Source organism: Echiichthys vipera (genome assembly GCF_963691815.1).
Source record: "Echiichthys vipera genome assembly, chromosome: 4".
Classification (NCBI taxonomy): domain Eukaryota; kingdom Metazoa; phylum Chordata; class Actinopteri; order Perciformes; family Trachinidae; genus Echiichthys; species Echiichthys vipera.
The window spans coordinates 33,187,827-33,205,368 of record NC_139829.1 but is presented as its reverse complement, the minus strand read 5'-3'; the positions used below and the strand labels follow the sequence as shown (position 1 = coordinate 33,205,368).

Sequence of the window (17,542 nt, the reverse complement as noted above, 5' to 3'; positions counted from 1 at the left end):
TACTGACAAGCTCATGGACCGCTTTAATAGTTTCCAATTCAAGCCAACCACAACCCCCCCCCACCCCCCAAAGTCCTGACAGATGCTTAAGGAAAAGAAAAGCTCCGTTGAGCTGTCCACACACGTTTGAGGGGCATTATGAGAAAAAACTGCATTCGTTATTAAATTCTCAGAGGAAGCAGAGTCAGAAAGAGAGACAGCGAGGCAGTTGCTCGGGTTTGCAATTTGCTCATAACATAGGAATGTGGCTTCATGAGGCCTGCACAGCGAGCAGACAGATAGCATTCTGCTATTGGTGGCAATTAGGTTCAAGCTTATTGGCCGGCTCACAAAAGCAACGCTCAGCGGCGCTTTTCAAAGGTCCGGGCCGGACGTGTCTGACAGTTATGAGTGCAAAACCTAATAATTACCAGTTTAACTTCACTTTCGCTGACATGCTTTTACTGCAGGCTACAGAGAATGGACTGTAACTAAAACACAGTCACTATGGGTTATTGACTTTAAGGGCGTACTCCTCCCGGACCGCGACCCGGACTTTAGGGTACTTGTCCCCCCTCCCTCTCCCCCCCGCACCCCAGCCCAGTTTGTACTCACACTGCCAGGGCCGGCCAATGCTTCTTGCTGTCCATACGCCATCACGCCGTAACACGTCACACGCATTGATCGCGTGTGTGTGGCTTTGTTTACAAATCTTTCCGTAGACCTCGGAGTTTTTGTGCGTCTTGTCGACTGTTTTTGAATCTTTTCATCGACCAAATCTGCAGCAAACACTCCACCTCCGCATCACACCAACGTGAACCTTTCACCGCCATTGTTGTTGTTGTTAAATGTCCGCGCATGGTCCCTCCTTCTATTTACATGTCCGAACAGGCGGACATAACGCTACTGCCGTAGGGCTCGTGCTCGTACACGTGCGCACGCTCGTGCTCGTACATGTGCAAACGGCTCCGCTAAAGCCCACCTCTTTCAAGCGGGCCGTGGCGGCCCAGCTGGCCCCAGTTGAGCGCGGAGCGGGTGCGCTCACACTGCTTAAAGGTACTAGACTTTAGCTGAAAAACCGGTTTTGGCCGCGACCAAAAGGACAGTGTGATCACGCTATTAAAGTCACAATCTGAAAGATCTCCATTTCAATGTCTTTGGTGATAACCCCCAAAAGCAATTTCAGTCAAAAGCAACAGGAATCCTTTCGCAGGAGATCCAACGATCTAACCTCAAGGTAGAACTGTTGACAAATGGCCTCCTGTGACTCCAACGACTGTCGTTAAGACCCAATAGAGCACTAACAAAGTCCAAACCTACTTCCCACCAACGACTGTCACTCTAACGACGGGCGTTGGCACTTGGAGCACAAAGGGTTCCAGTGACATCATCGGCCTTGTGAGAGGTTAAAGGGCGCACTCACACTGTCCTTCCGCACTGCGCCCCGGGCTTTAGGGTACTTGTCCCCCCTCCCTCTCCCCCCGCGCCCCAGGCCCGTTGGATGGCCAGCTGTCCGTAGTTATGCGCGGAGCGGGTGCACTCACCCTGCTCAAACGCACAAGACTTTAGCTGAAAAAACGGTTTTGGCCCAGTACGGAAGGACAGTGTGAGTGCGCCCTAAATACCTCAATCTCCACACCAGTTAGTTGGACCAGTCCCAGCCTGGTCCTCATCCTGGTCCTGGTCCTGGTCCAGTCCCAGCCTGGTCCTGGTCCTGGTCCAGTCCCAGCCTGGTCAGATGTGTACATGAACTGATGAAGCCTCTTGGATGAGAGGTGAAACGTCTTCCTAGACAAATAACCAAGTCCAGTTGCTTTTGACTGAAATTGCTTTGGGGATAACGACGACCTGGACACATGAGAACATTCACAGTCTTTTCGGTGATAACCTTTAGCTACAGTTAGCGGAAGGCTAAACTTTGCTAGCGACATTTTCTCTCCATCTCTGAAACGCTTCGCCGATATTGACACAGTTTTCACAAGTTTTATTGCGTTTATTGACAGGTTCAGGCTCTTTTAAGTATTAAGTACTTTTTCTGCTGAATTTCCTGTCACTGAATCAGGCTTTCACCATCTGAAGGGACGTACACACACGTCTGTATTTGCAGAACAGCCAATAAAGAACGCCAAAGTCTCCCGTCACAGGCTTAAGTCTGAAAACAGCCAAGAGGAGGTGCAGAAATCTAGCTTTTTCTTTAATTATCATGTGCTGAAAGGTTCGTATGGAGGATTTTTGGCCCAATGATAACAAAAAATGACCTGAAAATCTTTGAGATTATACCTTTAAAGTGAAGAAACAAAACAGATCATAAAACCCAGCTGTCAAGGTGTGAGAAAACAAATCCTTTAGGCAGACAGTAAAAAAGATGACAGGAAAAACAGCTTGAGTTAACAAAAGGGCTACAACGCCTTTTGGTGGAGCCTTGACGGAGTGTATGGGATTTCGGACAAGTTTACCTCTACGTGGTTGGGTAGGGTGTTGACGAACTTAAATCCCGGGATCCTCTTGTCGCTGCACACCACGCCCACGTCTTCACTGTGCTTGCAGTCTGAAACCCCGATCCCATTGGAAGGACACAGCGCCAAGGTCTTTTCTTTCCCAGTGCAGTGGAGATTGTCAAACCAGATGGGTCCTGATGAGACAAAAGAGAAATTCATCAGTGTCCTCCTCCCGTGAGGAGGAATTCTTCCCTTTAGCAGTGGAAACAAAGAGGAATAGAGTTTGAAGGCTAACCTGGCTTCTTTAAAAATGTGAAGCACTGACCATGAATGAGTTTCCAATGAGTAAAAGTACAAAGACATCAAATGCTGAAAGGCCATGCACAGGGGTAACGGGGCTTTACTTTATACCTTGTCCTTTCCCATATTTTGAGGACGGTGACCATGAGATGGCTTCCAGGTAGCCCAGCTCCCTGCACACCACCTGAGCGGCATGTATAGTGAAGTCGTCATCACAGACAGTGCCCCATTCATTGTTGTAGAAAACCTCCACGCGACCCTCGTTGTGTTTCCTCTTATCTCCCGCCAATCGGAGCTGGATCCTGGGAGTGTCTGGAGACAGCTGGGGGGCGATGTACTGCTCCTGTTCTGGGTCGGGGTAGCCCGGTGGGTAGCCGAGGTGTTCATACTGGGCAAGGGCCACCTCTAATATGGCTACCAGAATGAGAGTGCAGCGGGGCAAACACTGGGTGGTCAGCATTGTGGTTGGAACTGATGAAAAGATAAAAAGAGAGAGAAGCACTCATTAAAATTCAGACGGCTCTTCATAAAGGTACTTAGGGCGCACTCACACTGTCCATCCGTACCGTGCCCAAGCATGTTTCACGGCTTAAGTCTAGTTCTTTTGACCAGTGTGAGTGCAACCGTACCGCGTCTAGGAGCGGTACGCTTGCCGTCCACGGCCCGTTTGGGAGAGGTGGGCTTTTGTAAAGCATGTTTGCACATGTACGAGCACGAGCGTGCGCACGTGTACGACGTGTGTGACGTCAATCAATGCGTGAGACGTGTTACAGCGTGATGACGTATGGAAAGCAAGAAGCATTTGCGCGAGGCCCAGGCAGTGTGAGTACAAACTGGCCTGGCCAGCGGGGGGAGAGGGAGGGGGGACAAGTACCCTAAAGCCCGGGGCACGGTGCGGAAGGACAGTGTGAGTGCGCCCTTAAATAGCAAAGGGGGGATGAGGGTTGGGGGGTCACCACTGGTTATGGTTTGAAAGATGATTGTGATATATGGTACAGAGAGGGTAAATATGAATTCATGAGAAACAGTTGCATAATCCTATAGTTTTCTTTGGGTTAAGTTCAGCAGACGAGAAGAAAGAACAGCAGGACTCAAACCTGAACCAGACCTGCAGGGTGATGTAATAGCAAGCTCCCGCTGACATAACGCAGGGCTCGGCCGCTGCTTCTCCCCAGCCTTAAAGGCGAATAAATCACACTTCCAAGTCAGACTGATGTAAACAAGTCTTCATGGTTGCGCAAACACATACACGCGCGCCACAGTTTCACCGACAGCTGTGTTTCCACGACCCGTTCGTTGTTTAGCTCAGAATCTTGTGCTTTTTAAAAACATCTGGCAGGAGACGGTCGACACTTCAACTGCAGGGTTTCCACTTTCCCCCCGCTGTAACGTGGCAGTGGTTACACAAGCTGGAGACGGGACACACATTACAAAATGAGCAGATGGAATGAAGCCCGCAGCCTCTGGGTGTGCGTACGGCGTGTCAGTCAGTCCAAACGGCCGCGCTGCCGTTAGGAAAACATGGTCGGCACCGAAAACATCCAATCGAACAGAGGAACAAAACACAACGTCTTCCCTGAACCAGAGAGCTAAACATCTGAATCCTCTGCTCCCTTATTCTGCAGGAACATGGACGGACGGACGGACGGACGGATAGAGCCACACGATATTCACAGATACATGTATGTCGTCGGCGTATATGTTTACTCATATGTGCAGATATGAAAAGATTTTAACATATATTGTATAAAATGATGCTCGAGGTGATTTAGAAATGGTCATACATCTATTTATGTTTTTCATACTTTATTTAAATGGTACTGATACTCAACAGGATGTCTATTTAACTCTATTTAACTAGTTATTTCTATTTTATTTAGTCTTTACTCTCCCAGCGTTCATTACCTGAGTATGTTGAATACATTGTATACATAATGTTGGCTTATAATAATGTTTAATATCCTTTTTAAAAAGGTTATTTGTGTAGGAAAGCAGCCGTCTGAGTACCATCGCAGAGTCATATTGTTGCGAAATCAGTGCACGATACATCTAGGAAAGGTCTATTTTCATTCAAACTCACACGTTCACTTAATCAACCACGAGTAATTGTTAAAATTTACTCTCTGAAGTCGATATCGGCCTCAAAAGTCCCATATCGGTCTGGTTTCAAACCGATTCTATATAAATAACCGCTTTTTTTAAACTCTAATCTAATCTGGAGTAATCTAATGTCGTGAGGAACGTCAGGCGGGCGTCTGTGTCTAAGTGTCTAAGTGTCTAAGTGCTTTCACCTACATGGAGGTCACACACACGAGTCCCAGCTCCGGCTGCAGGGGTCGGCGCTTCGGTCGAGAAGGTCAAAATGTCAGTTTATAAGAATGTCGACTGCTCTTCTCCTCGTGCCCTTTTTCTGAGGCGCCCTTAGGAGAGCTTCGGTGCGAGAGCTGAGACCGAGATTCACCAAAGGAAGAAGGTTTGGATTGGGACGTTTTCTCTGTTTTTACCAATACAAGAAAAACACAAAGGATCTCATTCGAATCAGGAGAATTCGTCCCCACAGACGCAATAAAACGTATTATAGGAAACAGAGGGAAGCAGCAAATCCTCCCGTTGAAGGATACAGCAAATGTTCTGTATTTCTGCTCGATGGATGACTTTGATAGATTGGTTACGTGTTAGTTAATAGTTGACTTATACCTATTTTATTATTATTTATGACACTTATTTAACCAGGTAAGTCCCATTGAGGTTACAAAAACATTTCTGCAAGGCCGAGATTGCAGCAACACAGTGTTTGCAACATTAAAAACACATGAAACCAGCACACAGTAGCTCTGTGCAGGGCTCAGATGTGATGCAACAGGTTTAAATGATGCACAAAGTGACCTAAAAGCTTATGTTTTATTAATAATAACATATTTTAGAAAGACAGGGCACACACTTAAAGCATGATGTAGACACTAAAGGTCCAAAACAATAAAAAGAAACCTGCAGAAACAAAGCAGCACTGTCAGAAGGGACCATCACACACACACACACACACACATGCACACACACGAACACACACATGCACATGCACACACACACACACACACACACACACACGTTTTTAAGATGTGGCTGGACTTACTGTGTTGCTCCGTCCTGGGGCTCGGTGCTGTGTGCTCGGTGCTGTGTGCTCCGGCGGGCTGCAGTAGCGGTGTGTGGAGTCAGCTGGCTCTCCTCCTCCTCCTCCTCCTCCTCCTCCTCCTCCTCCTCCTCCTCCTCCCCTCGGAAACTTTCACTCCTTCTCTAATGTCGGGCCCGCCCACTGACGCCCACCTTTACGATGAGCTCACCGGCGACGGCGTGAAACCCTGACCCGCCCTGAACGCAGCACACATGACAGTATGTGTACGTGTATGTGTTGTGAAACGGCAATGCTGCGTTCAAAGACCGTCGGGAAAAGTGTCCAAAGGCATTATTAAAGGTGGAATATGGAGAGTGAGCAGAGCAGCGCCATCTAGTGTCTCAAGGTAGTAGTCGCAACAACAAAACAATAATTAAAAGCACTCGGGTTGCCAGGTTGGCAACCGTCAGACCATGTCGGCAACCGTCAGACCCGGTCCAGTAGCCTACAGGAGAGCGGAGTCTGTCTGAGCCTGTTTGAACCCGTCCCCTCCAGAAAATCACACCATAAAAACAAATATTAGAGGAGTTTGACAGTTAGCGTTAGCTGTTAGCTGTTAGCGTTAGCCGTTACAGCAAAGATGAAAGTGATGTTAGCGATCAAGGAGCAGCGTAGCCATGTGGGCGTGCGTTTGAATGGCGTTTCTCTCCTTTCTCTCAGTCCATGGAGTGAATGCTCGGCCTATATTGACTCTGGTTGTTGCCCGTCTCCGCTCACTCAGCTGCTGGGACAAAGAACGTAGCTGAGCCGAACAACAGACAACCCTAGCAACCGGCAATGCCAGCGGCTGGAAGGCTACAATGTAAACAGAAAGTTATTGTCAAACCCGTCAAAAAAATGTGTATTGTTTTTGTTTTTTTAAATGTAGTTTTCAATAAAGATTTTAAATATTCAACCTTTAAACAACCAGGAAAATGGAGGAACATCGTTTTGCTGGAAAAAGACCTGATGACGAATGTGATTTCAACAGCCTACGTAAGAGTATGATATGGTTAACCCAGTTTGGGGGTCGTTAAATGTAGGTTAGCTGTTTCAGAAAATGTAAAAAAGTAGGGGAGACTGGGGGCAACTGCAACATTTTAGACATTTTCCTACAACTCACAGACTACTACCATACACTCTTTTGATATGAGAAACTTATTTGTTTGCTAATTAATGATCGAAGACGATACGATTCAAATGTGACGCGACAAGTCAGAGTGGTTGGGGGCAGTTGTAACACTGATGAGTCATATTAAAGTGTAACTCCGGTGCAGTTTCATCGTCTTTTTCGGCACTTACATGCATCAAATAAGCCATCGAGACATTTTTTTTGTGTAACAAATCAAGAAATCCAGTAGCATCGCTAACAGCCAGACGTGGCTAACACTGATTAGCTCGGGGCAGCAGGGTGAAGGCATTAAAACGTCTTTTTTAAACACTAATACTACTACATAGGGGGTGAGGTGGGGTCCACCCTGGACAGGACGCCAGTCTATCACAGGACACATAGAGACGAACAGAGACAGACAACCATTCACACCTACGGGTGATTTAGAGTCATCAATGAACCGAACACCTGCACGTCTTTGGACTGTGGGAGGAAACCGGAGAACCCGGAGAAAACCCACGCAGACACGGGGACAACATGCAAACTCCACACAGAAGGGCCCCAGCCGGGATTTGCACCAGGGACCCTCTCGCTGTGAGGCGACTGTGCTGACCACCACTCCACCGTGTCGCCCTCCTGGCCGAAGACAGTCCACAGTAAATAATCTTCTGATCAGGACTAAACCTTCCTGTCCGTAGCTGAATAGCGTCGGCCTACGCTGCCGTCTTTGAACACTGGTCTCAGTGGTGGGACTGGAGAGAGCCTGGTATTAACTGGGGTGGTACGTCATCATCATCACCACTGCTCTAAACTCAATGGCAATAACACACATTGAATATACTGCTTTTGTGGTGCAATGCCTTTTGAGGACATCAGTGACATATTTGACCTGAACTACATTCCCAAAAGTACACAAAGGCAGCTTTGACCGGTCGTGTGTAGGAGGATTTTCGCCCGCCGGTCTCATCTTCATGTGGCCCTCTGTGATAGCAACGCTTTAGGATGTAACTCTGATCACAAGAGTGCAGCATTCACATCTTTAGTGTGTTTGAACCCCTCGGTGCTCTGGACTCTACTCTGCTGCCATCTTGTGTAAAAGGGTGTTGCCGACTTTGTGGCACACTTACCGTAGCTAATGTTCCACTTCATAATGATGTGTTTAGGTCTTATTGTCGGGTCACCTCCTCTCCCTCTCAGCATAACCCACAAACGCATCATTAGTGACTCCGCGGTGCAGCTTTGTCAGCGTTTTTGTGAACTAGTGCGGCGTCCGTTCAAAGCGACACACCCCCAGGTCCTGCAATGCAACAACCAAGGATAACGCCTCCTTCCCAGGCTTCCCATGACAATAGGAGTTCTGATCTATACACTCCATGGTGTCCTCTTCTGTCATCCTGTCCAACGCTTCTCTATGTGTCAGGCTGGTTTCACTCGCACACGTCTATGTTGAGCCCCGTGTTGTTCACATCTACCGCAGACTTCCCTCGGGGCTGTTCTTCACTTCTGTCTTTTGTGGTTTTGGCGAACAAAGAACTTCAGTTCACAATTGTTGTTAAAGTCAACTGTTAAACCAAACTCTGGAGGGGCTGTCTGTGCTGGACCAGAATAGTATCAGCCTAATCAAACCTACGGCTAACTTTGACGTCTTTTTCTGTTTTGACGGAGCCAGGGTTCATCTCACTGTTGGGGGAAAGATTACAGGAGAGACCTGAGAGGAGCAGCTGCATCGCTGTCTCAACGGAGGTCCGCGTGGCAGAGCTGAGGTAAAGATGAGCAGCGCGTTAACTCAATCCTATTGTTTGCTTTCATTGTAGTTTAAGGGGAAAAATAGATGAAAGTGGTTTCCATGGTTACCCAGGAGGGTGCCCTGAAGCAGACGAGAGGCATTCTGCAGATTTCTGACGATCTATTAATCAAACTGCTTTCATGTCCTGATAGTTGTTGGAAAACACAATCAGTTGCTCGCTCTACACAAGGTGACATGTAAAATACACAATCTAAAGAAAATCTCATCTCATCTTCAGCCTCTTATCCGGGGTCGGGTCGCGGGGGCAGCAGCTTTAGCAGGGGACCCCAAACTTCCCTTTCCCGGGCCACATTAACCAGCTCTAACTGGGGGATCCCGAGGCGTTCCCAGGCCAGTGTGGAGAAATAATCTCTCCACCTGGTCCTGGGTCTTCCCCGAGGCCTCCTCCCAGCTGGACGTGCCTGGAACACCTCCCTAGGGAGGCGCCCAGGGTTCATCCTTACCAGATGATCCTGAACCACCTCAACTGGCTCCTTTCAACGCTAAGGAGCAGCGGCTCTACTCCGAGTTCCTCACGGATGCTGAACTTCTCCCCCTCTCTCTAAGGGAGACTCCAGCCCCCCTCCTGAGGAAACACATTTCAGACGCTTGGACCCGCGACCTGGTTCTTTCGGTCATGAAAGTAAGATTGTATTTTCTTGTATTATGTATTTATATTCTTTTCTTCTAAAGAAAATACATTTTGATTTTCCAGATTTGTTCGGGCATCTAGTAAGGATGAACCCTGGGCGCCTCCCTAGGGAGGTCTTCCAGGCACGTCCAGCTGGGAGGAGGCCTCGGGGAAGACCCAGGACCAGGTGGAGAGATTAGATCTCCACACTGGCCTGGGAACGCCTCGGGATCCCCCAGTTAGAGCTGGTTAATGTGGCCCGGGAAAGGGAAGTTTGGGGTCCCCTGCTAAAGCTGCTGCCCCCGCGACACGACCCCGGATAAGAGGCTGAAGATGAGATGAGATGAGATGAGATTTGCACGAGACTTCACATTAGAGAATTACAGTACAGTGCATATTTTACAGTGTAATACTAATCTATGATGGCATCTGACTTCATCTTAAGTAAAAAGGGATGGTTTGGATTTTTTGAAGTGTGGTTATATGAGGGACTTATCCATAGTCACTGTGTAACCTACAGTAGCAGCATTTATCTCCAGTTTGGGGAAACTCACAGGACGACGGGCGTAGAAGAAATGTGCTGCTACGGACAGGACCAGCGGACACCTACAACAAATCAATATCAGTTTAAGCGCATGCCAAATTTAGGCTGTTTTGTTGAGGATCCAATGGTGTAACAAGATTTAGTCACAAGCTAATTTTAACACTTTTCATTCTAAAACGCCAGCTTCCCCTCGCTCGTGTGCATCGTGCGAGAGGTTAAACAGTGTCAGAGGAAAATGTCACAGCGTTGATAGAACACTTTTTTTTTATTCTTTGGCAAAAAGCAATCTTAAATATAATTTCATAATAAATATTTACACCCACGACAAACATAGAGATCTCACATACTACTCAGACAGCTGCTTGTATCCATGAGAACGTTTGGGTCGTTACGGGGAGTCCTGATCTGTGACGGTTGCATTGATTTCGCATGGATGGATTTGATGCAGTGAGCGTTTTTTGTCTTATTCACTTCATTCGTTTTCTTCTTGAAGCACCGGCTGCGGGAGAGAGCGGATAAGAATGAAAATGTAACACTTGATTAAAAGAAATCCTCTGATTTCACTGCGTATCGACCGCACTGATGTCCTCACCGTGTAAGCCAGGTCCTCGGGCCTGGAGACCGGCCGCTGCCATTCGTGCTTGGACAAAATCCAGAGGACGACCAGGCCGAAGGCTACGATCAAGACTCCCAACGAGTTTCCGAGCAAAGCCTCGGGTGGAAGTTTAGCGTACGGCTGAGTTCCACTGCTGTGGGGAAAAAACGCATTTGAGAGGGTTACTTCATCGTTTTATCTTTAAGGTAAAGAATCAATGTCAAGTAACTGAGAAATATGGAGCGCTCACAGAACAAAGAAGAGTTTCTCGTTGATCCCGGAGATGCAGGCGGCGATGCTGAGCCACAGGATGCTGCCTCCCATCCACACATGGACGGGTTTCAGGAGGGCACGGAGGGATACGGGGGAGCAGGGCAGGAGGAAGGCAGCCATACCCAGCACCCACTGGAGGGACCGATGCACGCGGGCGTTCACAGATACACAAAACACACAAAAGCAGACGACCGAAGCTCAATCATGGCTCACTTGCATTCGACTGATAAAGCGATTCAGCTTCTATAAGTAGGGCGTATACCTGCGTGGCAAAGAGAGCGGTAGCAGCGATTCCGATCCAGCTGTGCAACGAGTAGACGTTGGGAATGTTTTTAGCATTGTGGAAGTCGAACACGGCGCAGAGTCCCACGATCGACAGGACCAGGGCGAGGAGCATCAGTGTCGCATGCAACAGCTTCCAGGGGAGTTTGTTCTGACCCCAGGTCAGGGGGACGCGGTACAACACAGCTCCTGCAGGGACGAGGCGACAACATGTGCACTGTTGTTAGGGGTATGTGCATGTGACGATATTAGACAATTATATTATATAAGAAATGCTTTGTTAGACAGTACAGAGCAAACGTATGGACACACCTCCTTCAATGAGTTTCCTTTCTTTTCATGACTATTGACATTGTAGATTCTCACTGAAGGTGATTTTACCGTAAAAAAATATATATTAAAAAATATTTTTGCCGTATCGGCCACCCCTAATTGTAATTGTAGCAGGGGCTATTTGACCTTTTATACTACAAGTCTGTGTCGTGGCCGTGTGGAGACGCTGCGCCTGTTTCAGTTGCAGAAGTTGCATTTAATAATAATACATTTTATGTAAAGGTGCCTTCCAAGCACTCAAGGAGACCGTGCATTTGTTGAGGCACTTTGTATGAGAGACAGGACAGGATGGAGACAGCGCTCTTACACTGCATAGCACCTTTCTAGTCTTAACCACTCAAAGGGCTCTACATGCCAAGGTCTTGCTGCCATGCAAGGTACCACCTGCCCATCAGGACCTAATTCAATCTTATCACAGTGACACACTGTTGGCACAGCCTTTGGGAGCAGAGGGTCAGTATCTGAAAGAGGACAGACAGTAACCACCGGTATAATGTGATGAGCTCATGGCTGAAAGGCCCCTTCTTCCACTTGGGGCGCACTCACACTGTCCGTCTGTCCCGTGCTCCGTGCTTTAGGGTCCTTGTCCCCCCCTCCAGGCCCGTTTGTACTCACACTACCTGGGCCTCGGAGAATGCTTCTTGCTGCCTATACGTCATCACGCCGTAACACGTCACACGCATTGATTGACGTCATGGCGATGCGTGGCTTTGTTTCCAGATCTTTCCGTAGACCTCAGAGTTTTTGTGCGTCTTGTCGACTGTTTTTGAATCTTTTCATCGACCAAATCTGCAGTAAACACTCCACCTCCACATCACACCAACGTGAACCTTTCACCGCCATTGTTTTAAATGTCCGCGCATGGTCCCTCCTTCTTTTTTCTATGTCCCAACAGGCGCACAGGAAATGACCTCAGAACCACCGTAGGCCTTGTGCTCGTACACGTGCGCACGCTCGTGCTCGTACATGTGCAAACGTGCTTTACAAAAGCCCACCTCTCCCAAACGGGCCGTGGACGGCAAGCGTGCCGCAACTAGACGCGGTACGGTTGCACTCACACTGGTCAAAGGAACCAGACTTTAGCCGTGAAACGTGCTCGGGCACGGTACGGACGGACAGTGTGAGTGCGCCCTTAAGCTCACATTTTACTTTACATCTGAAAAACACTGTGACTGCAGTCACTGAGGCGTGGCACTTAAAGCAAAACAGTCACCGTGGATGTTACCTCACACTCATGCAACTGGAATGACTCATCAAATTATACGCCAGGTCGCTCTGAAACCTGCGATCTCTACTGATCTAAATGCAGTTTGTCACAGGAACACAGAGAAGTGAGAAACAGAAACGAAACAATCCAAAATTAAAAAAAGGGGACTCACCGTTGCCGTACACCACCACCAGACCCGTTACCATCAGGACGGGGTGCCAGTTGAACTGCAGCGACGAACCGTCCCAGGCGAAACCGCCGCGCCACTGCTTGTTCCACACGCACACGCACACCACGCAGGCCAGGCCCAGGCACAGGCACAGCAGGTAGCATATGTAGAAGCTCACGATGGACCTCATCCTGGAGAGATCCGGAGGCTAAACCGATAAAAAAACACCTCAATCTCATCCGTCATGGTATCGATATAACCCCAACGTGAGGTGGTCACTGCCCAGTTAGCCCTGATTTGGTCCAGGCTCGGGCGCCATCAAGGTATAACTGTAAACCATTGTGCTCAGAAATCACGACCGCATGACTTTGAATAACTTTAAAGGCACAGATGCTCCTCTTTCCTTTGCTCAGATGCTGTAGCCTAAAATCGGGAGTGTTAATTCAACTCCCACAGTCTCATTTTAACACTTTTTCTGAGTTTTGAGTTAATATTACACTTTGAGAAGAAGCAATAATTTAACTTTTTAATACCCTTGGTGATGTTTCGTAACGTGCTGTTCCCTTTCAGTCTGAGTGTGTTCATTTTCAACATACACAGTGTTACTTTATGACACATTAAAGTGTATTTTTAACCCTTTCTAACACGTGGAAAAATGTACTCTGATTCCTTTAAACCATCTCAAAAATACTAAAATGCAATAGTCGTTGAATCACTGATTTTGAGTTAAAACACTGTGAGAAGTGGTGATATTTGAACTGTTTAACACCCTTGGTGTTCCTTCGTAACGCCATATAATTACACTTTTAACTCGAAATTGCGTTGTTTAACATACATGACACATTTAACTGTATTTTTAAACCCATGAAAAAAAGCCTTAAAATTGGGAATTTTAATTCAACTCCCACAGTCTTATTTTAACACTTTTTCTGAGTTTTGAGTAAAAATTACACTTTGAGAAAAAGTAACAATTTAACTTTTTAATAGTGTTAAAATTCAACACCCTTGGTGTTTTTTTGTAACGCCACATAATTGCACTTTTAACCCAAAATTGTGCTGTTCCCTTTCACTCTGGGTGTTCATTTTTAACATACACATTGTTATTTTATGACACATTAAAGTGTATTTTTAACCCTTTTTAAACACGTGAAAAACTCCAATACTCCTTTAAACCATCTCAACTCGTCCACTGTAGAAAATAAAAACACTTAAATGCAATAGTCGTTGAATCACTGATTTTGAGTTAAAACACTGTGGTGATATTTGAACTGTTTAATACCCTTGGTGTTGTTTCGTAACGCCACATAATTGCACTTTTAACTCGAAATTGTGTTGAGTGTTCATTTTTAACATACACTTTAATGTGTCATAAAAATAACACCTTGTATTTTCAAACACGTGAAAAAATGTACTCAAATCCCCATAAACTATCTCAACTCAAAATACTAAAATGCAAAAGCAGTTGAATCATCGTCAATGAGTTTAAGCACCGAGCTCAACGGTTTGATCCCTACCTGATTGCGCGATCATCACTAAAAATGTGCAGCTGTGTTGCGTGCCTTACCTCGTCCGCGGCTGCTTTAACACTGGCAACGCTTCCTGCTCTATAATACTGAACTGAACTCCACAAGTTATTGCTCGATCACGCGGTTTCCCCTGGTTACTCTTTAACTGATACTCACTTCGTGTTTCTCTGGTTCGGCTGAGCTCTCACTTCCACATTCGGCTGTGCTGCGGCGGCTGAGGGAGAAGCACTCAGGGGTGGAGGAACAGCTGGGAGACGAGGGGCCAGCCTGCATCTGCTGTCGACAGATAAGATGGAAAGTGTGAATGGGAGACATTAATCAGGTTTGCAGAGCTATTAGAAGCATCAGGCCCACGGAAACATTATTCTGCCGCTCTACCGCACCGTTGTGACGAAAAGAGAGCTGAGGAAGGCAAAGCTCTGGATCTACCGCTCAGTCCTGGTTCCTACCGTCACGTGTGGTCATGAAAGCTGGGTCAGGACCCAAAGAACCAGGTCGCGAGTACAAGCGGCCGAAATGTGTTTCCTCAGGAGGGGGTCTGGAGTCTCCCTTAGAGAGAGGGGGAGAAGTTCAGCATCCGTGAGGAACTGGGAGTAGAGCCGCTGCTCCTTTGCGTTGAAAGGAGCCAGTTGAGGTGGTTCAGGATCATCTGGTAAGGATGAACCCTGGGCGCCTCCCTAGGGAGGTGTTCCAGGCACGTCCAGCTGGGAGGAGGCCTCGGGGAAGACCCAGGACCAGGTGGAGAGATTAGATCTCCACACTGGCCTGGGAACGCCTCAGGATCCCCCAGTTAGAGCTGGTTAATGTGGCCCGGGAAAGGGAAGTTTGGAGTCCCCTGCTAAAGCTGCTGCCCCCGAGACCCGACCCCGGATAAGAGGCTGAAGATGAGATGAGATGCCCAACAAATACAATCTGTGTGTGTGATTGTTTCCCTCTAACATCAGCATGGGTCTGATGGGTCTGATGGGTCTGATGGGTCTGATGGGTCTGATGGGTCTGATGGGTCTCATGGGTCTCATGGGTCTCATGGGTCTCATGGGTCTGATGGGTCTGATGGGTCTCATGGGTCTGATGGGTCTCATGGGTCTGATGGGTCTGATGGGTCTGATGGGTCTCATGGGTCTCATGGGTCTCATGGGTCTCATGGGTCTCATGGGTCTCATGGGTCTGATGGGTCTGATGGGTCTGATGGGTCTGATGGGTCTGATGGGTCTCATGGGTCTCATGGGTCTCATGGGTCTGATGGGTCTGATGGGTCTCATGGGTCTCATGGGTCTGATGGGTCTCATGGGTCTCATGGGTCTCATGGGTCTCATGGGTCTCATGGGTCTCATGGGTATGATGGGTCTCATGGGTCTCATGGGTCTCATGGGTCTGATGGGTCTCATGGGTCTGATGGGCATGATGGGTATGATGGGTATGATGGGTCTCATGGGTCTCATGGGTCTCATGGGTCTGATGGGTCTCATGGATCTCATGGGTCTGATGGGCCTGATGGGTCTGATGGGTCTCATGGGTCTGATGGGCCTGATGGGTCTGATGGGTCTGATGGGTCTCATGGGTCTGATGGGTCTGATGGGTCTGATGGGTCAGGCCCTGGTTGAGTAAATGTTATGTCAGACTATTGAAAGCACTTGAAATTGTGGGGGTCCATTGCTTAGCAACCAGAGCAGCTCGGATGATCATTATGGGATGGATTTAAACGCAGCAGATTTGTCAGCTAAGCATTTATCCTGTGACTCCAGCACAGTTTAACAAAACACAGGTGTTAAGGTCAGTGATGCTGTTTACACCAAATACCTACCTCACTTAAAATAGTGACACCAGACAGTTGTTGCCTCTTTTTAGGTGTGTGTGTGTGTGTGTGTGTGTGTGTGTGTGTGTGTGTGTGTGTGTGTGTGTGTGTGTGTGTATGTATATATGTGTGTGTGTGTGTGTATGTATGTATGTATGTATGTGTGTATATGTATGTATGTGTGTGTGTGTGTGTATGTATGCATGTATGTAAGTATGTGTGTGTGTTCGTGTGTGTGTGATGTGTGTATGTGTGTCTGTGTGTATATGTATGTGTGTGTTTATGTCTGTATGTGTGTGTGTATGTATGTGTGTGTGTATGTGTGTGTATGTATGTGTGTATGAGTGTGTGTGTGTGTATGTATGTGTGTGTGTGTGTGTATGTATGTGTGTGTGTGTGTGTGTGTGTATGTATACGTGTGCGTGTGTGTGCGTGCGTGGATGTATGTATGTGTGTGTGTGTGTGTATATATGTATGTATGTGTGTGTGTATGTATGAGAGAGTGTGTGTGTGTGTGTGTGTGTGTGTGTGTGTGTGTGTGTGTGTGTGTGTGTGTGTGTGTGTGTGTGTGTGTATAAAGTAATAAAGTTAGTGTCAGTAAAAAAAAAAACAATGCAATTGCTTTTTGGCAAAGAGACAAATCATGACTCAGCAGGTTAGAGCTTCAGTTTGACACTCTCGCGAGACTTTGACGCATTATGACAGCGAACTATTTCCTATCTAACTTTTGAAACTTACATTCTTACATTAACCAAGCGTCTAAACAACACCAAAACAGTCTCATTTAGGTCCTAATTTCCGTCTTTATCACATTAATTCCTGTTGTGTGTCGGTGCGCTTGTTCTCTATGCGCAGAGTTATCAAACGCGTCCACAGTTACGCATAACTTTCACACATAAACTCTGAATATTCCCGGATATCCGTGTTCCTCATTCACACCAACTCCTCCTCTACAAACACGACTGACAACAACATGAAACACCGAGGGAATAAAAAGCCCCGTGTACTGTTTTCAAACAATCATTTCAGGAAGAGCCATTTACCTGCTGCCGTCTCGTTTCCTTATTGACAGCGCAAGGCATTGTGGGAAATGTGGTTTCAACCGTCGCCAGCCTGCCCCTGATGTAGGCTGCCACTTTAAAATGGATTAATAAGTCCCGCGCTGTATAATTTGAGGATTTTTACCCACAGTTCTTCTAATGAGGTTTCCTTTAGCTCTTAATTCAGATAAAATAAGATGATAAAACTTTATTGATCAATTAGGAGAAATACATTTGTTGCAGAAATGAAAACAAAGAGACTCAGCAGGGAAAGAGACAATAGAATTTAAGCACAGGTGCAATACAGGGACTCACCGTTGCCGTACACCACAACCAGACCTGTTACCATCAGGACGGGGTGCCAGTTGAACTGTAGCGACGAACC

General features: G+C 47.2%; 2 protein-coding genes across 4 annotated transcripts in view; both read right to left on the bottom strand.

Annotated features, from left to right (window-relative positions):
- loxl2b (lysyl oxidase-like 2b) overlaps nucleotides 1–5,913 on the bottom strand; it is a 46,677-nt gene extending 40,764 nt beyond the window's left edge. For 2 of the 3 annotated variants that reach the window (XM_083912271.1, XM_083912273.1), the window contains exons 1-3: nucleotides 5,848–5,913; nucleotides 2,829–3,188; nucleotides 2,436–2,611 (exon numbers count right to left, since the gene is read on the bottom strand). In XM_083912271.1, coding sequence (XP_083768397.1) covers nucleotides 2,436–2,611; nucleotides 2,829–3,177 — 525 coding nt within the window. In that variant the 5' untranslated portion in view covers nucleotides 3,178–3,188; nucleotides 5,848–5,913. Of the gene's footprint in view, nucleotides 1–2,435; nucleotides 2,612–2,828; nucleotides 3,189–5,012; nucleotides 5,020–5,847 lie in introns of those variants that run through there. The other variant, XM_083912272.1, reaches the window with a different exon arrangement.
- Nucleotides 5,914–10,217: 4,304 nt separating this feature from the next.
- On the bottom strand, nucleotides 10,218–17,179 carry cyb561a3a (cytochrome b561 family, member A3a). Its single transcript, XM_083912278.1, has 7 exons — nucleotides 17,161–17,179; nucleotides 14,479–14,598; nucleotides 12,800–13,004; nucleotides 11,068–11,276; nucleotides 10,783–10,937; nucleotides 10,530–10,686; nucleotides 10,218–10,436 (listed from the first exon to the last, which is right to left on the bottom strand). The coding sequence occupies exons 2-7, from the start codon at nucleotides 14,593–14,595 to the stop codon at nucleotides 10,410–10,412; spliced, it is 870 nt and encodes a 289-aa protein (XP_083768404.1). The 5' UTR covers nucleotides 14,596–14,598; nucleotides 17,161–17,179; the 3' UTR covers nucleotides 10,218–10,409.
- Nucleotides 17,180–17,542: the final 363 nt, after the last annotated feature.